The sequence below is a fragment of the Paramisgurnus dabryanus genome, chromosome 4, assembly GCF_030506205.2.
Source record: "Paramisgurnus dabryanus chromosome 4, PD_genome_1.1, whole genome shotgun sequence".
NCBI lineage: Eukaryota > Metazoa > Chordata > Actinopteri > Cypriniformes > Cobitidae > Paramisgurnus > Paramisgurnus dabryanus.
The window spans coordinates 4,202,479-4,226,740 of NC_133340.1; the positions used below are offsets into that span (position 1 = coordinate 4,202,479).

Sequence of the window (24,262 nt, forward strand, 5' to 3'; positions counted from 1 at the left end):
GCCCGAATCTCTGCGGTGAGAGTGGTTGAGGTAAATGGCGGAAAACGTGATTGACGTTGTGGCTAGCTTGATAGGGCTGAGGTAAAAACGAAATTACTTAAGCGCGTACTCGTGAAGAGCACAGCCGGGAGAAGCGCGTGCAGAGGAGCCTGTGCATATGACGCAAACACGAGAAAAATAATGGGTTTAATTATACTTTTACTTCCTGACAGTTTCACTTGTTACGTGAGGATAGTAATGACTGACAGACGACGCCGAATTACATACCATATAATTTCCTAACTAAATCTGAGAGAATGCGAAAACATTCAAATATTTTTTTCCTCGCTATACCCGATGGGCAGGGCGGAGATACATTTTGGTAGCTCGACAAGAATTCGCAATAGCCCCGGGACCTCAAGGCTCGGGCTAGCGATTTTGCGAGCCCTGGATATCTTATAACAACAGTCATAAGCCACAAGGAGGTGCACTGAGAACGCAGGGTGCTATATTTCCCCTTATGAAAAAGACTAACAAGGTATCCTACAGCTAAATATATATTTCCAAAAAATAAAAAATAAATTAAAGAACATAATTTAAGCTTGTTAAATGCAAATTTCAGAGCTCAAGACTTCAGCCGCAGTGAAGTAGTATGGCTTACTAAAGAATTTAAAAATAACCACCCTGCAATGTTATGGGAACATTATTTTATGGTTGCCAAAAATAAAACGTTCCCAAAACGTTAATATTTGGTTACCAAAAAATAACCAAAAACGTTAGGGTAACGTTCTGTGTTTGCTGCGTTACTGGCTGTCTAGTGCAGTTACAACAGGCTTAAGTTGATGTGCTTGAAACTGTGGACATGAGAGAGGACTTTTGAGGAACCCAATCACTCCCTCCCATCACCATTCTCTGTTATTCTGTTTATTTTAAGTTTTATTTTGTTTATAATAGAAACAAAATAAACACGATCCCTTAAAAAAGCACAAATAAAGAGAAGCGTGAGGGTGAATAAGAAACTGCCAACAGAAGCGTCACGCCTTTAAGGTGGAACGAAGTAGTTGGATTCAGCCTCTTCATCTTAATTTGAAGGAACTCTAAGCGATATAAAGTGCCCATTTAAAAAGCGCAAAGAAAGTGATAAATTATCATTATATAAAGGTATGATATCTGAAATACAAAAATTAAATACATTTAAAATAAAAACAACATATAAAATAAAAAGTATTATTTAAATTTAAGGCACAATATGTAGGATTTTTTACACTAGAGGTCGCTATTTCACAAAAACACAATAACATAGGCAAAAGTAAATAGAATCGAAATCCCCCACTACATTTTCTTCAAAATGCACTGAGAAAACTCCTTACCCAAGATCACGTGATTACAAACGGAACTTACTTTCTTGAAGTGACCATGGCATGTTTTTGCCCTGTCCCAAATGGCACACTCCAGACATGAGGACTTCCTCTGAGTCCACACTTTGATGACATCATGTAGTGCAGACTTGATGCGAGTCCATGAGGACACATCAGAGTCGTATTTTGGGACAGACTCGAGCGTCACCCTGGAAATAGGAAGATAAGTTGCCCATCAGTGTGAACTCCTTCCATCCGTCGTCTGATTGCTCTTTTGCAAGCCTGCAGCAGGGGGTGCATCAAGGGTTCAAAGGGGGTGCTGATGAGCACACTTTGGAGCTTAAAGGTACTCTGAGCGAATTCACGCATTTTAGGCCATAAAACATTTTTTGTTTCATACAGTAAACATCTCCTCACTATCTGCTAGCTGCATGTCCTTTGAACACACTGTAAAAAAACTCGGTCTCTGCAGACAGCCCAGGCTTCGCAAACTGCAACAAAAACAGAGTGATCAAATCTACCACAACGAAACATAACAAAGTGTTCCAGCCAATAAACGACAAGAATGATTTGGGAGTGGGGACGGAAGGGAGGGGATGAGTTAGCTACAGGAAGGGACGTCACAGATTCGCTTAGAGCGCCTTTAAAAATGACAGATGGGACACCTTACCGACTCGTAGACTAAGCGAGCATGCGCAGTTTAAGGCCACAAGACAGAAAGTAGGATGACCATACGTGCCATTCTTCCCGGACGCATCCCGTCCAGGATTTTGTGTTCGTCTTCCGGAAGTCGTATTTGTCGACCGCATAAGTCATAGAGGATTATTATTATTATTACAGAAAAGCCACCGTTACATTTTAAGGTAAGAATGAAACTACGTTTGTATATCTTATGTTTTTAACTGAATGGCGTATGCGGTCAACAAATACGACTTCCAGAAGACGCACCAAAATCTTGGACGGGATGCGTCCGGGAAGAATGGCACGTATGGTCACCCTACAGAAAGTCCGTCATTTGGGACAGGGCATCTTTACACTTCGCTAACAAACTTCTGGAAGGGCCTTTCATGAAGGGATTCAGAGGTTCACTTTCTTTTGGAACTCCTATACAAATGGCGAATGGCCCTCAAGGGTGCATAAATGGTGTTTGGAAAATGCCCTGAGAGTGCAAGCCTGTAACAGTGCAAGGCAACTGCAGCTAGCCCTCTTGTTTGGTTTTGCAGTTCTAGATCTACTTGCTCTAGAAAAATATTATCATGGAGGTATTATCGAAATTACCACTCTGTAGGACTAATATTTATTTTATTTATTCCTTCGTTCTGGGGTTCTTTTGCAAGTTGTCTTCATCACATATAGATGCATTGAGTTAATTGTTGCCATGATGTGATTGGCTCATTAGCGATTTTGTATAAGCAATAGATCCCAACAAAGTGGCTGGTGTATGTCACTATACAAATAATATATTTATGTGGATATGTGAATATTATCTTTTACTAACCGTTTTAACCCTTTTTATATAAGAAGATTTAAAAGCATAATAAAGAACTATCATAATTTTATTTCTAACCATGACGTGCATGGGCTTCCGCATTTGAAGATGTTATTAGATAATAAATATCAGCCGTGTCCTATAACAAGGAGGCGGCTCCATCCTAATTATTAGCGTTGCAGGACAAGCTTTGTTTTTTCCAGCTGCGTTGTTTGATTGAAGTAACTTTTGCTGTGGAGCGAAGGCTGCCGCATTATGTTTTCGTTCATGTCTTGATAAGAACTGCCTCGTGCAAACAGAATATTATACTAAACCACCCAGAATGCTTATGTAATTTAGCTTATGTTGAACGGGACAGGTATTCAAAATGAACAAGTGCCATAAACTCCGAATCCTTTGCATTTTGTTACTGGTTGTTCTTGATGTTTTCTGTGATGACGTGAGCAACAAAGTCTCGAGAGGTGACTTCTTAACATCTATTTGGCAAAACTCAAAGCAGCGAAGAAGCTTGAGATCTGTAGGCATGAGGACCGACGGACATTTCCGAATGGCACAACCGGCTCAGATCGCCAAACCACCGTTTGAATGTGGCGACCGATTCTTGACGCTGTTTTTAAGTCCCGCAGATGTTAGAAACCTCCGAATTTATGGACGTAAGTGAAAGTTTGATCTACAATTTTCTGTCAGTAAAACGGTCAAACTATATTCTGTGTTGGTATTTCAATTAAACTGTTGCGGTGTTGCCTTCTGATAGCGCTTGGAGATCAGCTGTTCTTGGGTCAGTTAGCGGCTTTTTGTGGCGTGTCGGTCAAAACTACACAAACCGATGTCCGCCTGCAATTTAGCTACGAAAGCTGTTACGTTAAACAAGAGGTACAATTTCTTTCATTTTAAGTTCTATCCACATGAGAAATACTTCGTTTAGCCTACTTTATATTATCTAGTTATTTGTACTAAAGTGGGTTTTTTTGCCCAAAGTAGGCTAAATATTGAACTTCCCCTGCTGAAAAAAACTGCATCAAACCAGCATGAGAATTGCTGGTTTAGCTGGTGTTCACTAGCAAACCAGCACCAAAACACAACTGGTCTTGCTGGTATGCTGTTTATTTCAGCAGGGACACTAGTACTAATACTGAAGTAAACATTTTGAAGTGTTACTATCCCTGCTCAAAAAACCAAACAAAAAACAATAGAAACCATCACAGAAGTTCTATTGGATGTAATGGTTTTAATGGGAATTTTATTGGTTTTAATGGAAACTCTAATGGTCTCTACTGTATGTGTTGGATTCTATTGGTGGGTGCATTAAAACCTACTGTAAATGTCCCAACAAAATGAAAGTATACAGTAGTTTTCATGTGGGTTTGAATAAGATCTTTTTTGCGACACTTGATAAAGCTCCAATCCGTAACGTTTTGGTTAAAAGTTAACATCAAGTTCTCACTTCCATACATCGATTTTTAACGGTAAATTTTATAATATTGATTTACAATTTGAAGTTTATGGTTTTCTAGGGCAGTGGTTCTCAAACTTTTTCAGAGTGTGGCCCCCTTTGTGTACGGTGCATTGTTTCGCGGCCCCCTCAAAGAATTTTATGACAAAACAGTTCTAAAACTTCACATTTTAATTAAACAAAACATTAAATTATGAAAAGTAGTGCTGCCTTATTTTTTTAGGTTTAATAATTTCACAGAATGCATGATAAATTAATGTATTTTACAAAATGTCATAAAACTGGGGCCCCGGACCCCAGTTTGAGAACCACTGTTCTAGGGAATGCCTGTTTTTTTATGTGCATGAAATATGTTAAAGTTGGGAGAAAATACCAGGGATGACATGCACAATTTTTTTTTTAAGGGCACAGATCGCACAAGCATTAAAAGAAATATGGGGCATTCAGTCTTTTTTCTCGGCACTCCCATTTACACTTCAATCAATTTCACCTCCCTGCTTTTATGTAAAAACCTCCATAATAAATGTGTTGACTGACTATTATGTAAAATTTATATTAAATAATTCAACCAATTAGAATATTATTGCCAGAAGTTGAATTTGAAATGCATTCTGTTTACCGTTAATGCTGCTCAATTGTGCTGTAAATGCATTTGCAAAGCAACTGTTATTAATTTAATGTGGTTTTATTAAATACATTGCCCCCCGCCTTTAAGTATATAAACATGGTTTTTGAAAAACACTTTGGAAAAGCGAGTCGGGCCGAGTACCAAAACACACTTGTTGCATGTCTACTAACCAACATCGTTGCATGTGTGTGTGTGTGTGTGTGTGAGGGTCTATCAAAAGAAGGTCCAGATTCTATTGGGGTAGGTGTGTTTTTTTTGGGGGGGATTTTAAATATCGACATTGGCTTTCAGAGATCATGTACCCCACCTTTATCGAAAATGAAAAACAGTCATGTGATTGTGACGTTCGCTGCAAAAATAATGCTGTAATCTAGACTTTATTTTCTAGTTTCAATTTAATATAAATTTTTAAACATGTATGTTTATATAAAACAAATCATTAGAGGCCGTGTACGCTGGTTTATGGCACATACTCTACTGAGTTGGGTGTTGAGAGGGTTTTCGATGATTTAGTTCTTCAGATAACAAAATGCAGTAGCAAGGAGCCTGTGACCGCACAGATGATGTTGATGTATGCAGCGCCTGCCGTCTGAATAAAGTAACGTGATCAAAACTGTGAAAATCTCTGGATGCAGCACTGTTAATATTGTGCCTAGTTAACAGAATTAAAGACAAGTAACACTAATAGATACTTTGATTTGGTGGTTGCATGCAAAATCCATTTGGCTCAAAAAACTGCCCCTTCAGTTTAAATGCTAGATATTAATCACAAATGTTTAGAATGATGACCCTCATCTTAAACATAATGTCCACAGTATTAGAACATTGAATGTTGATTTTTGTCACTTGTTTAAACTTAACAGGTAGCTGAATATGTGGTGTTCCTGAGCTGGTATGGCACAGATATGAAACTGTCCTGTCCTGTGATTGTGGCTCCTCCTGTGGTCATCTGTAAGAGAAATGCAATGGAATTAACTGTTGTTGGTGAAGGGACAGCAGATGTACTGTCTGTTGCATGTAGGTGTTGTTTCAGTGCTTTATAGAGACTTGCTCTTATGGTCATGCTTGATTCCAAAGTGTTGATGGTTGAGATTTGGTTTTCACTTGCAGTAAATGGAGAATGGGCTCCTCTGCTTTATGTGGCTACACAGTGCTGGCAGAAAGAGCCATCTAGTCAGGGAAAGCTCACCTTCTCGATTCCATACACAAGCTGTGGTGTGAACTTGAGGGTGAGTTCCCACACTTATAAAAATAACTGCTTGCCTATTTTACAGTGCACATTTTAATTTTAACAAAATAATGATGTCTGGAATATAACTGTGGTGCTTTAAAGTGACCTAAATGTTTTTTTTGTTCAGGATGGAAACTTCATTCTTGAAGTCAGATCAAAAGACAAGATGATGTCCCTGTTTTGTCCATATGAACCAATTCCTCCGGTCACGAGCACAATGGTTCCTGTGACTGCGCAGCCACAAAAGCCACCTGTTGTATACCAAAAGCCACTAACTTTTTTTCCTGCAGCAACAGGCAGTGAAATTGTCAATCCGGAGCAAGGATTTAGGCAACCAGAAAGAACTGCAGTTATACCTGCCAAAACACCCTTACGGCCATCAAGTCACCGGATGCCAAATAAATCCCCTCTTTCAAAACTTTTGCCTGGATCCTTTAATCTGGCAGTAAATTTCCCTTTTTCAGTCCCCATACCAAAATGGCAGGCTGCAATGCCTCATAGACCCCATCATAGTAAACCAGCATTTCCGATCTCTGATCCCACCCCTGATCCCATTCTTGAAACCACTTCTGCCTTTATCCCTGATCCTACCCCAGCTCCTACCCCAGCTCCTACCCCAGCTCCAGTCAGTGAAGCACCATACCCTCAATTATACCCAAATGTGCCGTTTCCATATCCATTCCAAAAACCTGGTTCAATATTATCTCACATTAAGCCTTATAGTCAAGAGTATCCACGTGTGGGAGCACTAGTCCCAGGTTCTGCACAATACCAGCAATTAGTCTCAGCCCAGAGTCTTAACTTACCTCCAGCTTATCAGTATAAAGTAAACGAGGCTTTGTCCACTTTAAAACGGTTTCTTCCCCCTGGGTATTATCTATGCTCTTATGACAGTCAAAAACCAGAGGTTCTGCCACAAAACCTACAAAATCCTGTTCTTCAGCCTACTCGGCCCTTTCAGTATCCAGAATACGGGTATGAAAAAACGGATATTTCTCCGCTTGCACCTGTAGCACCTCTGATAAAACCATATTCAGAACAGCAGTTTGCAAGTCCTGAAGTTGATACTGAAGAATCGCGTACTGTACCGCAATCTTTACAACCCCAGCCATATTACCCTGCTTCTCCGTATATTCCCGTAAATACGCAATCTCAGGTGAGACCATATCGTCCTCACCATGGTTTTCAAGATGCTAAGCCCTACCAGCCACAATACTACCAAACTCCTGATCTCAGTCGGGGGTTTGCTATGCAAGCTGCTGGCTCACACGATTCAAGTCGTTCACCGTACAGGCACGGTCAATATTCCAGATTCCCATATCAACCGTTAAAATCTGCAGGTGACGTCTCTTCAGGACAGACCGTATATACTGGCCCGAGTTTTGGACCACGGTCTTTAGCTTCAGCTAGTTTGCAGGAACCAGATTTACCAGGCAGTGGTCTTCTTGAGTCTGCTCCTCCAACTCCCCCACAACCTTCACTGCCTCCTGTAGAAGGGAATTCACAAGTTCCTCAGCTCCCTTACCATCAAGGTCCTTCTACCTTACGATCAAGGTCTTTCATATCCAACGAAGGATCGCTTCAGCCCAGAAGAGCATCGCTCCTGAGGTCCAATTTCTACAGGCCTCCAGCTGCTGCTACTGGCAAATAAAATGTGGTTTTGGTTTGTGTGTAGTATTTGTGATTGTCCTAAAAGTAATAATATTTTGATGTGAAATTTTCAGGCTGATACTTTCCAGACCTTTTGAAAAGCTGTTCTAAGAAGGATGGTAGAAGTAACTTGATAAATCATGTGTGATACAATAAATGTTTTGTAAACTGTACTTGCTGACTTCTCATTGTTCATGTTTTTTTTTTTTTTTTAATAGTTGCATACACATTTATAAGGGGTTTAGGATTTTCTGTGTTTTCAATGCAGTGCTCTTCTTTATTTGGAAGCTTCGTTTTGAAACAACCTGACAAGTAATCGAACTGATCATTAGTTTGAAATCTCTATTAATGCTTAAAACTCTTAGGGGTAGTTTCCCGGACAGGGATTAGATTAGTCCAAATTATGTCGGTACTATAGAGTACCAATTTGCAATCAATCCACAACAAATTTCGGTACCTTTTGCATTGTTCAAATTTACTACCTTTCGTGTTGTTAGAAAACATCCACTAAATTCAACCGCTACAAAAATGTATCCGATGAATATTTTTCAATTTTCCAATTTTTTTTTACATCTGTTAATCAACCTCAGTACTGATCAAAACTACCAAATCTTCACAAAAATTCCATGATTTAAACACTTTAATTGCCAAGTTTATAAGTGGTGTCACTGATTTGGGGGAAAAACACACACAAAATCTTTTTCACAGTCTTGGTCATGTCAAAGATTGGTAAAATAAAAACATTGGCTTTGAAGCATTTTTTTTTTTTTGTAGCATCCGTTTTTATATTTTTCTCCCTTATTTATTGTTAGTGGCTGTTTTTGCCCCATTGATTTCCATTACAACCACATTTTTTGATTGCAGAGCTATGACACCTTTTTATCATGCATTTTTGAATGTTGGTGTTTTTTCCTATTGCTAGAGGTCAAATTTGTCATTTTTACTGTTGATCACCATGTGGCACTATTAACCCTATAGTAGCCCTGTGCAAAAACAAAGCTTAATTTCTGGCTTGTACGTTGTGTTTTATGGAGTATAACTCCATAATAAAAGCATATTTGTGTGTGTGTGTGTGTGCAAAAAATATTTTCTGTAAAAATCTTCTCTGCGTTAGATTTCTGAACATCATCTATTACGAACACAAAAAAACTTCAAATAAACTGAACAATGAACTCCATAAAACACGCGCGCAAACAGAGGGTTTATTTTGTCTAGTGCGTAAAATTTCTAAATAAATAGCAACATGTTAAGTTTTGGATTAATTTTTTACTGAAATGTTTTGGTTAATACATGAAGTACCACAAAAAGGTTTCAGGTACCGTGAATGGTACTCAACTCTAGGACAGTGGCCTTCTAGGACCAGGACTTCGAGCAATGTGCCAAATTGTAGGACTGTGGCCCTCCAGAATAAAAGGTTTAGCACTTCTTATGTGAATATTTGAATATTGAGTATTTCAGATAAATGTCAGACAAAGATCCAACAAGCAGATAATTACAGAATAAAAATAATGTTGGAATACTAACATGTTTAGTAGCATTCAGAAGCATTCAAATAGCTGATGAAGTAGTTTAGACAAATATTGGTCCTAAATAGCACTAACGAACCATTTTAAGTGCTAAACACCACCTATGTAAAACCTGTGTAGAGCTATTGTGTTATGTTGAACCATATGTGGTGCTACAGTCATGATTTAGCACCACTTATGGTTCCACAGAGGTGTTGGTGCTCTGTAGTCCTAAAAATGGTTCCCCTATGATTATGAGCTTTGCATATTTAGCACCATTTTTTTTTAGAATATGGGCAGGCTAAAGTCTTAAAATCTAACTATAAGAAAATGAGCATTAAAATTCGATTAGAACCAGTTTATTTTAGATGTTAGAAACATCAGTAGACATCAGATTTATTCAGTCTTTCTGATTTCAGTGTTTATGCTCAAGATCTTTCTCAGACAATATGAAAGATATCAATGTTAGATTTTTTTACAGAATGCTCTTTACAATATTCAAGATGATTTTATTTAGAAAACAGTGTAGGAATTTTTCTTATGTAGAAAACACAACTTTTTCTTAACTGCTGTTTTCAAGTTCCCATAAGGTAAAAAATGTACTCAATGCTGGAAAAAACATTAAATTAAGATAAATGAACTTCAACAACTAATAGTGAAATTTGTATCAAGGGAAGAAAATATTAAACATAATTTAAGTAATATATTAACAATTATATCAAAACATTTTCCTGACTATTTTTGCTTTAATTTGAATTCAAATTATAAGTAGGCTACTGTGATATTGTATCTTTTTCCAAGACTAGAAATTAAGCAAATACTTAACTGCTTTAGAGTAGAAACACAGTTTAATTTGTTTAGCTTTACACAGGTGGTCTATATTAGTATGGTTGATTAGATTTGCAGTTTTCCTGTGCGTGCTTTAGTACGCAGTAACATCGGAACGCGTAGGCCTAACTGGCGATGTCTTGCAAAACTAAAGAGTTATTTACAATCTTGGTACTATTAGCAGTTGCAGTTCATCTCAATTGTGGATCTTTAAACGCCAAGGAAGCCACTGGCTATTCTAGAAGAAGCATCTATGACTTCAATTTGGCAGACCAAATTAGATCTTCACGAGGACTCCGGAGCGCCGGTTTGGAATTTAACGCCACAAATTCAAGTTCAAGTGGGCGACACAACGAAACGCTGCCACTTGAAGAGAATAAACACATGTACGAATTTTCTATGCGACCCAACGACAGTTTACCTACTTTCTCGCCCAATGAAAACAGTTCACTCATCAGACGTTTCCACAAAAGAGCTTTCCATACCGACGCTAAATTTCAAGCGGACAGCGCAGGTTCGTTCTTTCCTGACTTAAAAATATATTTTTGCCTAGGCTTATCCTAGTCCCATACTAAAATGCGTGTTTCCGCTGCCTAAATTTAAAAACACTTCGTACTGACATATCTTAATGTAAAACTACTTATAAAAGTTTGTGAAAACTACTTATTACTAAGCTTATAGTAATGGTCTTACCTAAACCCTTTCCTGGAAACCCCTATGTGTTTCACATACAGCATTTGAGGGACCAGGGACTTCCGGGAATATGTATATATCTCAACACAGGTCTAACCCTCAAGACACAGATTTGTGGCTTGTTGTAAAACCATCAGTGCATTGTTCAGGAGATGCAATGACTCTAACAGCCCAAAGGAAAGAATTCACCCACATCCTTGTGGACAGAGGTAAGGATCGATGTATTCTTGGAAAAGTAATCTTTTAATTGCTTACCAATAGTCAATAAGTTTATCAGTTTAATGATCTTCTGTATCTACAGATAAATATGTGTCTTCATTCATTCACAGCGGATGCTTCCCCAGTACATTTGTACCAGTTACCTGCAAATTGTGGTTACACTGTCAGAGTTACATGGAAAGAACTTGTGCTAATGGCCCCGTTTGATGGGTGCTACATCACACAGGAGGTGCCCAATATGTAATTTATTCTTTTAAAAGTTGTACTTTTTACATGTTTAAAGGCGGGGTGCATGATCTCTGAAAGCCAATATTGATATTTGAAAGAACCCCCCGATATATATCGCCCAGCCCTAAAACTGTTACATTATAATGTGAGCCCACGGTAAGGCTTTTTTCTGACATTACTGATGTTTGTTACGCCGAAATATTTTCCTACTACGTAATATGTAGAAAAAATGATAACCTAAATATTTTTTTTCATCTTTGTTTAAATCCTTTCCCCCATAGAATGGTTTTCATGTTCTTTCACTGCTGTGGTGGGGCAAACCCATAAAGATCTCCTGCCCCATGACACAGATGACCTCACAACCAACTTCTTCTGTCCTCTGTTCCTACTTTGGCATGATCATTCAAATAGAAGGTGCTCAAGATGCTGTTGAGAAACACAGAGTTATGGGTAAGCACATTGACATGGAGTCAGACGCTGGGATTTAATTTTAATGCTTCCTTATACAAGAATGTTACTACACATTAACATTTCTTTAATGCGCACAATTGGCAAGTTAAAAAGTCAGAAGGGGAGAGCGTGGCACAAGCTAACGCTTTTTGGTTTTGGCTCAATCATTTATAAAATATTTGAGTTTGATTAATTATATTTTTACACAAGCAACACACACATCTCTGCTACAAATGAACATTTGAAGTTTGTTTCTATTACTTACCATTCTTGGACAATTACACAAAAAGTGACAGAAGTGCAAACGATATAACTTACCCCATAGGTGGGGTTAATTGTAACAGGCAGGGGGTTAGTTGTAACACTTGCTAAAAATTAAGTTTGCAGGCAAATATTTCAATACCATTTTGTCTATATACTTGAAGTGGATATTGTTTATATATCTGTCTATAATAGACAGCTATCCACACTGTATTCATTCATCCAGCCCTTTTCTAACAATAGTTCAATTATAAATTGATACAAATGTCTAAATATGTGAGAAAAAGCAGCACAATTATGACAAAAAATTTTTTATATGTGACCCAGTCTGTAATAGTCATACTACAGTTTCAAAATCAAATTCTGAGATAATGAGCATCAAAGTCTGATTTTAGCCCTTCATTTTATTATGATTTCATAATCTTATTCAATCAATATTAAAGATATAAACAAAAATAAATTTGACACACGATTTTTGATAAGACAGACACATTTATTTTGTTGGCAGCCAGCGATCATTCGTGTGTAGCCTATTTAAAACAACGGTAAGAATTACTCTAACGCTAGCGGTTTTCATATCGTAAGTGCTGAGGGGTTAGTTGTAACACGGCGTTAAAATTAAGCCCACTGGGTCAAAATATTTTCAAATATTCCAAAAAAGTTGCTAAGAGCTGCAGACATATTTCAAAACGATGCTATGTTTTAGTCAACAAGACACTGATTAATATGACATCATTGGATTTGGTATCTTACACACCCAACTTAGAAACCAGGAAAAAAAACATATGATGAAAAAATGTACTTGCATGCCACCCTAACACATTTCCAATAATTTGCGGGGTTCATCTTTTGGCAGCGTGAAAAAAATACATGGAAAAACAAAATCCTCAACAATATAAACAGTCTGTGCTACATCTAACCCCGCGTTAGTTTTTACCCTGCGCACCCCTATAGCGTCTATAGACAATATCAGTTTGATATCAGCAATGGGTGAAAAAATTCCCCAAATGTAATAATTGTTTTTGGTTGTTTACAGTGAATGGGGAGGTACTGCCTCTCTTATCCAAGACGTGTGCATACCGCATAAATTCTCCCCCTGATGTTGTCGTTCTTCATACTGCTTTCACCTCAGGATGTGTGATTTCGGTGGTAAGAATGTATTTTGTCTGTCGCCAACTTTGTGTTCCTTTTCCAAGTAAAGTGCATTGTATCTAGTGTGTTTCTACATTGTACTTTATTCTTGTTTTCCATGTATTTTAATAGGATGGAGAGAACAGACTTGTAATCTTTGTGGATGGAAAGCAGTTCACCCTTTCTTGTCCACACCCTCACCTTTCTCCATTTCTTCCCAACCTTCAATCTCCTACATTCTATCAACAGCCAAAATTGGAACAAAAACCTTTAATTCCTCATGTTCCTACTTCTGTTGCTAATGCCATGCGGCAGCCACCTAAACCAGAAATATTCAAACCCCCAATGGTACCTCACTTTCCTTACAAGGCACCTTTGGTTCCTCAGTTTTACCCTGATCATAGCAAACAACCTCTTAATTATGTTCAGAGCTTGTACCCCATCCAACAAAAGTACCCACCCAGTATTTACCAACAACCAAAACCGGTTCCCGTACGTCTCCAGGCACCTCCAGACAACTCTGGTTTCTCCACACAACAATATATTTCTCTACCACGATTGCCTGCCGCTGCTTCTCCCATATCTCATGGTACCCAACATCAGGCTCCTATTGCACCGTACCACCCAGTGATGCCCCCCTTGCACTATTCACCATATCAAATTTCCTGTCCCCCATACCCTGAGATGTTCTGTTCTCAGTCCCCCGTTCTTTACCCCCAATATCATCAGACATTAATGAGACCTGCTGCACAACCAACCATCAAACCAATGCCAGAGGTGTCTTTCTTTCCACAACCTACATACGTGCCTTTGACCCCTGTTATGCAAAACGTCCTGTTTCCCCAACTTCCAATCTTTCCTTCAGTTCCCCCCAAGATCTCATCTCCATCACTTAGTTGCATAAGGAATAAAATGACAGCAACTTTGCCCTATGCCCAAATAGACTCTATTAAAGTCAAAGGTGAGCTAAAATAGTGTAATTCCACTAAACGTGTCTATTTGCAGGCATTAAAGTCAATAATTGCTTGTTTTGTCTCTATGTGAAGATACGAGGACAAATACTTGGATCTCCATTGCTGCTGTTTCATCAGCATGTAATTACAAAATCATCTCCAGAGGTGGTGCTGTTGTGCTCTCGTCTCCACTGCCTGCCTGCCATACACAACAAATGGTGAGCCCTCAGTTATCACAAGAACATCTTCATACAAGCATGTTGGTAAATAACTAGGGAATGAATTTGCGTAAATAATGATGCATTCTGCCAATTTTGAGACAATTGACAGTTTTTTTTAAATGGGAGTTTAAAAATCTTGATGCTGTATGCTTGCATACTAGAATTTGACGTGAAGAAATGAATGCTTGGGTATGCATCTTACAAATCACCTCCATCATCTTTTCCTTTAGTCCTCCTCCATGATCTCTCTATATGTAAGGTTCTGGGATTCCTCATTGCTGCGAGCCAGGACCCTACAGCTTCAATGTCGGTACCTTGGAGATGTAGAGACGCAATCTCCTGTTCTTTATGGTACACCCAAACCTTTGTCCCATTATCCTGCTGGACCAACCCCTGAAGAAGTTCAGGTGTTTTGTTCTAGCCAACATATGAGTGTCAGCGTGCCACCTGGACCAACATCTGGCCTCGTTGTAGAAGGTGAGTTTCAACTTAAAATACATTTTCAGCAGGGAGATTCAGACCTTCAGAGCTTTCCCCTGCATGGTGACAACTGTAAGTCTACTCTTGATTTTATGTGCTTGGTTTTTCCTTGGTGCTATCTATATTTTTTTGTTTGTAGCACCCTCCAGTGGGATTAATACACAAACGAGAGCCGTGCCTCTTTTAGAAGCCCCAAGTCATTGTGGGTACTCTTTGCAAAGAAACAGAGAAGGTGCCATAAACATCCATCTGCCTTTTTCTTCCTGTCACATGACTCAGCAGGTCTGTGATGTCATTCAGTAATCTCGTGCAGATTGTATAAATGTGTCTGTCTGTATCACACCTTTCTCTTTTGGATATTATCAACAGGATGGGCAGCACAAAATAATATTACAATATCAGACATCGGATGGACGCACGTTTGAGGCCTTGCTGTCGTGTCAAGCTTCGGTCAGTCAGGGTATGAATCTGGTGTTTTATAAGACATTCAAGCATGCTGTTTTCACCAAACCGTTTTTTACAGTTTTATTTTTGTATTTAGAGTGCAACGTTGCCATTGACCAGCAGCTGATCTGTGGTTCTGGAGCTTTATCTTCAACAGAGTGCTATGACAAAGGTTGCTGTTTTTCGTTAGATACCCAGCTCTGTTTTTATCCCATGGATGGTGAGTTTATAGACCAGGCAAAAACATTTCCAAGGCGAGAGAGTAAATGCACACTTTCGATTAATCATACGTTTCCATCAGAATGCACAGTGGATCGCCATTTTGTTTTCTCGGTTCACTCCTCCCTCGCAAATCCGCCCTTTTCGCCAGCCACCCTCGTCACTGCTGGAAACAGCTCTTGCTCACCGCACAAAGTTACTGCTGACTTTGCCTTGTTCAAGATACCTCTGGATGAATGTGGTGTCCACAGATATGTAAGTGTTGTGTGGTTCCTGTTTGTCTGAGAATATATGTGTGTGTGTGTGTGTTCAGGATGTTTGTGTGCTAACTCGACTGTTTATAGGAGGTGGGCAAAACCGTGATCTACATGGTAGAGATCCTGAATAGACTGCAGTCCGTCAGTTTAAATTATGGCACCATTACCAGAGACTCACCTGTAAGGTACAGTTGCACTGACTTGCAAATAGCTGGACAACGTGCTGAAACTTCACGTCCTATCTGTTTCCAGGTTATTGGTTGAGTGTCGGTATTTTCCTGGCTCTGTGGTAAGTCTGGGATACCTGGTGAAAAGTCCTTCCCTCGGACCTTCTATCAAAGCTCAGGGGGTGTTCGGGGTTCAGCTCAGGATTGCAAAAGGTTGGTTAAGTTTTTGTTTTAATGGACAATTTGAATATTTTGAGCAATCTGAGTGTATATAATCATTTAGATTTATTTGAACCTGTAGTAAAATCTTATGGCATGTTCAAGAAAATCTACATTTGATTTAAATCACAACAAACAAAGCGATTTCCGTTTTGTCTTCTGGGTATTAAGAACAGATTTTTCACTTTAGACGAACACTACAACGACTTTTACCCACAATACCACCAGCCCCTGCGTATGCTGCTGGGGAAACCCCTTTACCTGGAAGTGCGTTTGCTAAATCCTCCAGACCCCACTGCTATGCTGTTGGTGCATTACTGCATTGCCTATCCACGCTCTGCAAAATCTGCATGGATCCTTATCTATGATGGGTATGAAAAGACTTTACTTTAAACCTTTCACCCAATTACAAATTTTAAGTTTTAGTCTTTTACATTACATACGCTGGCTTTTCATTTTAAACATCTCGACCCTTTTAGGTGCCCAAATTCTCTTGACAAGGCTCCAACACACAAGCCACCTGCCACCCCTGCAGAAACTCTGACCAATCACGCTCGGCGTTTCACCATCACTACTTTTCAGTTCCTGCATGACCATGACGTCTTACAAACAGATGAGGAGGTAGAAATAATTTGGCTTTGCACATGCAACAATTATTATTGATTGATTTGAGCCTTTTGATATGAGGTTGGTTTATGCTTCTTTCTTGCATGTCACAGATTTATTTTATGTGTTCAACTGAGGTTTGCCTGCCCTCAGATGGTCCATGTATTGAGGGCTGCTTTGAAGGTAAACTTTTATGCTATATGCTGGATCCGTCTAAAAAATTAAATTAACCCATTTGACCCAACAATGGATTAAAACAACTTTGCTTTTTGGGTTAAAACAACCCAGGAGAGGATATGTTGCAGAGACCCCCTGATGTTGGATTTGTTCCTTTCTGACCCAATGATGGGCTGAAAATAACCCAGCATTTTTTGGTGTTGTGTATAATTATAACCAGTGTTGGGGGTAACGCATTACAAGTAACATGCATTACGCAATATTACTTTTCTGAAGTAATGAGTAAAGTAACGCATTACTTTTTAAATGTACACATTAAAGGATAATTCCGGTATTTAACACTTTGAGTCTCATTTCTGGTTTGTTTTGGATGAACTACAGTGATGGACACAGACATTTTGACAATGGGTCATGTCTTGACTTTTTGACTCGTTTAGAAGCGTCTCTTGACTGCTTCAGAATGGAAGTCAATGACCATGCACAAACATGTCATTAAAACAACACTTAACGTTCATTTTCAAAACTGTACTACTCACCGAGTGGTTCGTGGTGTTCGTTGATGATTAAAAACAAGTTGTGTAGCGAAATACAGTTTCTGTCGTGTTTTATTTGGCATTTTGTAAAATTCCATTGACTTCTCTTGGAAGACTCATTGCTCGCTGATATATCACTCCACCGCCGGGAAACAGAAAAGGGTCTGTTTACATGTGGTTGTAGTTTTTTGCTCGGTTTCTCTCAGAATAAATTTTTCCCATATTTGATGGCTCAAGGGCGATTTATAGTCGTGCGTAGGTGCTACGCCGTAGCTATGGCGTAGGCTATCCGTAGCCTGTGCGTAGCTCTGCGTAGCCTGACGCGCACCTCACAAAATTCCTAACAGCGCGTCGGCTCTACGCGGACCGCAAGCTCTGTGATTGGTCCACCAGAACCCCTCCCGTCAGGTAAAAAAACTGCGTCATAGGTATTTCTGGTTGAGACGGTGAAAACAAAGATGAGCCAAGTTGAGGAGTGATTTAACTCAAACTGCAACATAAGTCGCTGTTTATTTACTGCCATCATTGCTGGTCTTCTCAAATTATACACAAGTTGCTATTTCTTCTTCGTTTGTGGGTTAACTTGCTTAGCTTCTTCTTCTCTGACAACTTCTGCTGCTACTGTGGTTACACGCGTGATTACTGCCAACCAGCGGTTTCGCGTGTGTTTGCACGTCGACGCGGACGGCGACGCACAAGTTTAAATGAAAACCGACGCGGAACCTACGCCGTAGCTGCTACGCCGTAGGACCTACGCACGACTATAAATCGCCCTTCAGTGACCAGCTTTAGGTTTGAAGTTGAGCTCGATTGTGACTGTCTATACCAGGGATGGGCAACTTCGGTCCTGGAGGGCCGGTGTCCTGCAGAGTTTAGTTCCAACCATAATTAAACACACCTGAAGCGGCCAATTAAGGTCTCACTAGGCATACTAGAAACTTTTAGGCAGGTGTGCTGAGGCAAGTTAGAGCTAAACTCTGCAGGACACCGGCCCTCCAGGCCCGAAGTTGCCCATCCCTGGTCTATACGCTAGACACCGAGCGTACTTGTATGGAAAAGTGTTTGTCGCCATCAAGTGGTCGGGAGTGTGCTAACGCTTCAGACTCAAATAAAGAGCGGAAGTATATACACGGTTGTGAGGTATCTGGAAAAAGTAGTCCCACTATAGCAAATAACACGGATTGAAATCATACATTGCGCCAATATATTTGTTTTTAATCATCAACGAACACCACGAACCACTCGGTGAGTAGCACAGTTTTGAAAATGAACGTTAAGTGTTGTTTTAATGACATGTTTGTGCATGGTCATTGACTTCCATTCTGAAGCAGTCAAGAGACGCTTCTAAACGAGTCAAAAAGTCAAGACACGACCCATTGTCAAAAATTGTGTCCATCACTGTAGTTCATCCAAAACAAACCAGAAATGAGACTTAAAGCGTTAAATACCGGAATTAGCCTTTAATATTAGAGTTACTTTTTTTAAAAAAGTAATGCAAGTTACCTTTTTAGTTTATTAGATAAAATAATTTACTGAATTAAACTGAACGTAGTTACATTATACTCTATGCGTACACCCCTGTGTGGGAACAGTTTGGGTCAGAAACTGTGATGGCAGGCCAGAGCTTGACATTTTTTGTGATTTGAAAAGTTCTGCATTCACAAATTGTAAGTCCTGAAGGAGATCAAGCCTCAACCAAGAAAAAGTAACGTAAGCATTACTTTCCATGAAAAGTAACAAAGTAATCCAGTTAGTTCCTTTTTTGGGAGTAACTTAATATTGTAATGCATTACTTTTAAAAGTAACTTTCCCCAACACTGATTATAACCATAATTGAGGAGCTCAGATGCAAAAGTCACTTCCGTCAGAAATTATAATAATATCCGAATGCTCTTGGCATGTACAATATGTTCATCAAATACCTTTTAGCTTCAAATCCGCTTAATCCTGTCGTGTTGGCAGAATCCGCTAAATGCCACGGCAATTTGTGCACTTGTCCTTAAGCGCACAAAAGATTACATTTATCCACTGGTGTTTTGACATGTCATCGTTCATCCCATGCAAACTTGAGATGCATGTGAGAATTGTTGAAATAAAGCATTTGAATTATTGGCTATAATTTAACCAATTAACTTTCCATTGCCATAAAAGGGAAATGACTAAAACTAACCATAAAAGCTTGATAAAAGTGCTCAAGAAAACATGTGAGATGCACTTTGATGGTTTTGCATCTGAACTCCACAATTATGCGAACTTGTGTCGAATAATTGTCATTTCTGAATCAAGATTTTTGGCCAGAGAAATGATGCTGTATTGTATTTGCACTGTTTGCATTTTATTTACTTCCATCACTTTGTCTTTTTAGATCCTGCTAATGTGAAGTCTTGAGAGAAGACTATTCATTTCTGACACGCAGTGCACAGTGGCACTTCAGCAAATACAAACAATAAAACTGTAAAACACTGTCATATTTCAGTAATACTTGATCAGAATGTCTCGTCTCACAATAATAACTGTCTATATCTTCACTCGTTCAGCCAGAGCTCCAGTTTTTATTTCAATGTATTGTTTAGTCACTGTAAAGACACTGGACGCTCAAAACGTATTTGCACTGTTAAGACTTAAACACACATTTTTAGAGTACAGTAAGTAAAATAATCAAACGACCAATGTGTGGGAGTTTTGAGACATAAAAACCTTAAGATATGAACAGATACAAGACTACAATAAAAAGACAAGACATTAAAAATGAGACCTTTTCTGATTCTTTGCGTCTTTACACCAATTTGCATATATAAAATAATGCTACAGCACCCATAAAATTAAATGCTAAATAATGTAAATGCAGTTATTAAATACTAATATATCAAAGCAAGATACATTATCTTCAAGTGGCTTTATACAGCTAACAAACTGTTGATTTATGATTAGGCTCAACATTGTATGTAATTACAATGTTGTAAGCTGAAATAACACAGCTTGATTCATCTCTGCATCACTGTAGCAATGTCCTGTATATTTAAAATTGTAATTCAATCTCCATTACATTTAATTCGCTGTCCATTCTTTAATTCTGTGTATTATTTTGACAACCTTGTTGACAGTGTTTGAATGGAGCTTGGTTTAAACAAGAATATATACACATGAATGATTATTATAATAATACTTTTTGTGTTTTTTTTATAAAGCTAATATAAGTACATTCACATTCTTGGTTCAGTAACTGTTCAGCTTCAAGTATGTCTGTTCAACTGAATGGTCTATAGTGTTTTCTGCTGTGGGTGATCAGGTTGGAGCTCTGACTGAAGGCCTTACCACACACTTTACACACATGCGGCTTCTCCCCTGAACAAAACAAAAAGTACATCTTAATGTCCAAAGAAAAGTAAGGAAATCACACACACAAATATATATATATATATATATATATATATATATAAAGTCATAGGCTGCTATAGTACAGTATATATTGTGAAGTATATGATAATGGAAGAACACAATTCTTAGCTGCATTTTTTAATGAAATAAGCATTTGTGTGTCTCCTTTACATTTGTATGCCTTACCTGTGTGTATGAACGTGTGCTTTTTCATGTCTGATTTCTGGTGGAATCTTTTGCCACAGTATTGGCAGGGATACGGCCGTGTGTCCGAGTGGATCAGGAGGTGCGTGGACAAAGTGGATGAGCGTTTAAAAATCTTTCCACATTCTTTGCATTCAAACGTCCGTTCCTTAAACATGCAAAAATAAATCTTTAAAGTTATAGGGGTGGTTTCCCAGACAGAGATTAATTTAAGCCAGGACTAGCCCTTAGTTTAATTATGAAATATAACTAGTTTTAACAAACATGCCTTACTAAAAACATTACTTGTGTGCATTTTGAGGCAAAACAAAGGTTGCTGATATATTTTAAGTTATGTCCCTGCAAGATATTTTTAGTTTGGACAGCTCTAACATTTATATTAGTCTAGGACTAGTCTACTAGTCTTTCTTGTATTAAAAGGACTGAAGTAAAATAAAAACATATACGTAAAAATATTTTTCCCTTTTTTCCAATGCATTTTTTATGACACAACATTAAATTATCAATTTGTGTTTTTAATGAGCCTGGCCGATGGCTATTCAGAATTGGGCACAAGAGGGAGATATTTAGCAAACTTATATCATTAGAAAAGTCACTATCTTTAGACACCTTTTTATAGTTTGTTATCTAAATATGTTGCACATTTATCTTGCTTTTTGTTTTTTTTCTAGCATATTCTTATTTTTTTAGTTCTCAAATTTTCTTTCTGTTCCCCTAATACCTGCACTGTAAAAAATCTTTACTGCCTTACATTTTTTGTTGTTGAATCAACTCAGATTTACAAGTCTTGTCAACTTACTATTATTTATCTTGACTAGAGAGGAGTAAAACTTATAAAATTAAGTTTTTTTAACTATATTTTATAAGATATAACAACTGATCTCTAAGATAAATAATAGTAAGTTAAAATGACTGTAAATGTTTTTTTGATTCAACAAACAAATTTAAGGCAAATGTAAGATTTTTTACAGCATAAATGTTTCCTGAAAAGATTATTTGCAACAATATATTGTGAAAAGTGCTATGATATTGAACTAATTTATTATACCTTTACTCTGCATGACATCAGTTGGTCTCTGCTTTCATGTAATGTCAGAGATCGTCCGTGATGACTGCCGTGTGATCTGTACACGTGCGACTCCAGGCGAGCAAGAGAAGAGAAAATCTAATAAAAAATATAAAATGAACAGAAAGCTGTTTTAAGAATGATTCAAGAAGATTTTCTCTGTACGCTTTTAAGGCCAAATACAGCAAAAGCTTAAAACTTTATGCTGATCAAGAAGATCTGGAAAATCATCTGTTGAGTGTGTTAAAAAATAAATGAGAGTTTTTATTTTAAAAATCTGTCAGATCAAGGATCAGTTTTACCTTGCCACATAAGCTGCAGTGTTTTGTTGCTCTCAGAGAATTGATCAGGGAACAGTCTGTATCTCTGCTATTAAGCTCCTGGATATCTGCTATATCTCTAGAGCTGACAGGTAACCAGGGTAGTTGAGAAACAGAAGAGTCATACTGGATATCTGCTGGATCTGCAGAAAACATTAAAGATTATTAAGAAATAATCATACAGTCAAAAATATTTCATAAAGAGACATGCATAAAAACAAGATGACTAATTGACTATTGAAATTAGACTCTTTTTAATATAAAACAAGAAACACTAGTATAAAAGACTATGTGTATTAAATTACCTGTTATACAGCCATTATCTGGACTTCCTTGTGTGTTGTCTTGTTGCGTGAATGGGGAATCTGGTTGTACGTCCTGGCCTGATTCTTCAGGCAGGGTCGAAACTTTTAGGGGGACAGACCAACCTACGATGCCCAGGTATGGCACATCAGCTATTGGAGGAGAGGAACGAAAACCCCCCTTCCTTCTTTTTTTCACCAGAAATGATCGAGGCATAATGGATCAGAGACTGCTTTGGAATGCTAAAATAAAAGATATGACAGACATAATACATTTGGTGTATACTTAAGGATTTACAGAAGGATCTTCTTTAATATCTGCATTCAAAATTTACTGAAATATACAATAGATACTATTGGTTTCTTCATTAATAACTAAACCAAGTTTTGAGGAATGCTTTCAATGACTAATTATATGATTCAGCATTTTTAACCTCTATAAGCTCAAGCACTAAATCAGTTCCTTAACATCTAAGAGTTGAAGATTTTTGCCATTTAATTTCTCTGTTCTTGCTGTGATTAAACATCAGTGGATCCAGATCTTTTCATGACAGAGAAAAATCCATTACCAAAACAGATGGATATGGTCTGTTTAATGTAATAAGGGTTGATGTATTAAATCCAGTGAACTTTTGTTCATATAAATTCCCAAACAGCGTACTATCACATTAACTGAATCAGATTTGTTATGATATATTCAGATTTGTTATTTACTTTTTTACACTGTAAAAAATCTTTGCTGCCTTTTTGTGAAGTCATTTATCTTATTATTATTTATCTTGATGAGTTTCTACAAAAAAACCTTCATTTTATGAGTTATAACTTATCTGTAGTTATAACAAATCATCTCTAGTCAAGATAAATAATAGAAAGTTGAAATAACTTGTAAATCTGAGTTGATTCAACAAACATTTAAGGCAGCAAATAATTTTTTACAGTGCGGTTTATATTTCCGAGTTTAATTCAGGTAACGTGTCATTTAAAAACAAACATTTTACACGGACGTGAATGTTATGACGTGAATAAATGTTATGTTAACTTTGAATAAACACAGCATTTTTATAAATATACTAAATACGTATAAATGCATTTTTAACTTAACGTGTGTTTCGTAGTAAGAAAAAAATTATTAATTTACATACAGGACAACTGTTTGCCTTGTAATGAGCTACTGTGTTGAATTGTTAAGTGTGTAAACCTGTCAGTAAATAGTTAACCTACTACATAAATACTCAGTAAAAGTGCTAGTAAATCTTAAGTGCTTTGGTTTACAAAAAGTTATTTTAGTTCTTGATTTATCTCGTGGATCCCTTAGATATGCAATTTCACAAACTGTTTTTGTTGTATTAATGCTACTTTAATTATCAGCACTTACCTCACGAGCCTGCAAATAATACGAGTCGCCTATAATGCACACACGCGCTATTCTTCTCACGTTTGTTTGCATGTGTTTATCGCAATCAGGTGAGGTTTAACTGCACTGCTGCGCGTCTCTCTGTCACCAGCAGTAATAAATCACTGAAAGCAGGTGCGCGTTCCTTAAAGCGCAGCAAAACTGAAAGTTTGCGCACTCGCAGCACCGGCCGACCGCAGACGCGTCAGTTTCCGCCGCG

At 38.0% G+C, this 24,262-nt stretch overlaps 3 protein-coding genes across 3 annotated transcripts in view; 2 read left to right on the forward strand and 1 right to left on the reverse strand.

Annotated features, from left to right (window-relative positions):
* The first annotated feature begins 3,047 nt into the window (after window positions 1–3,047).
* On the forward strand, window positions 3,048–7,961 carry LOC135746660 (uncharacterized). Its single transcript, XM_065265316.1, has 5 exons — window positions 3,048–3,479; window positions 3,581–3,699; window positions 5,771–5,924; window positions 6,018–6,136; window positions 6,266–7,961. The coding sequence occupies exons 1-5, from the start codon at window positions 3,194–3,196 to the stop codon at window positions 7,787–7,789; spliced, it is 2,202 nt and encodes a 733-aa protein (XP_065121388.1). The 5' UTR covers window positions 3,048–3,193; the 3' UTR covers window positions 7,790–7,961.
* A 2,258-nt stretch (window positions 7,962–10,219) lies between these two features.
* Window positions 10,220–20,131, forward strand: LOC135746706 (uncharacterized). Its single transcript, XM_065265364.2, has 18 exons — window positions 10,220–10,635; window positions 10,856–11,023; window positions 11,144–11,262; window positions 11,543–11,711; window positions 13,009–13,121; window positions 13,236–14,064; window positions 14,150–14,274; window positions 14,508–14,754; window positions 14,897–15,039; window positions 15,127–15,217; window positions 15,299–15,421; window positions 15,503–15,675; window positions 15,765–15,862; window positions 15,930–16,057; window positions 16,254–16,434; window positions 16,543–16,684; window positions 16,783–16,852; window positions 19,745–20,131. Exons 1-18 carry the CDS (start codon window positions 10,257–10,259, stop codon window positions 19,765–19,767), a joined length of 3,321 nt encoding a protein of 1,106 aa, XP_065121436.1. The 5' UTR covers window positions 10,220–10,256; the 3' UTR covers window positions 19,768–20,131.
* The window catches only part of LOC135746561 (EVI5-like protein), a 64,014-nt gene continuing 59,668 nt past the window's right edge, over window positions 19,917–24,262 (reverse strand). Inside the window, exons 22-25 of the mRNA XM_065265167.1 lie at window positions 22,330–22,490; window positions 22,010–22,126; window positions 20,944–21,109; window positions 19,917–20,724 (exon numbers count right to left, since the gene is read on the reverse strand). Of these exons, the coding sequence (XP_065121239.1) occupies window positions 20,627–20,724; window positions 20,944–21,109; window positions 22,010–22,126; window positions 22,330–22,490 (542 nt within the window). The 3' untranslated portion in view covers window positions 19,917–20,626. The remainder of the gene's footprint in view (window positions 20,725–20,943; window positions 21,110–22,009; window positions 22,127–22,329; window positions 22,491–24,262) is intronic.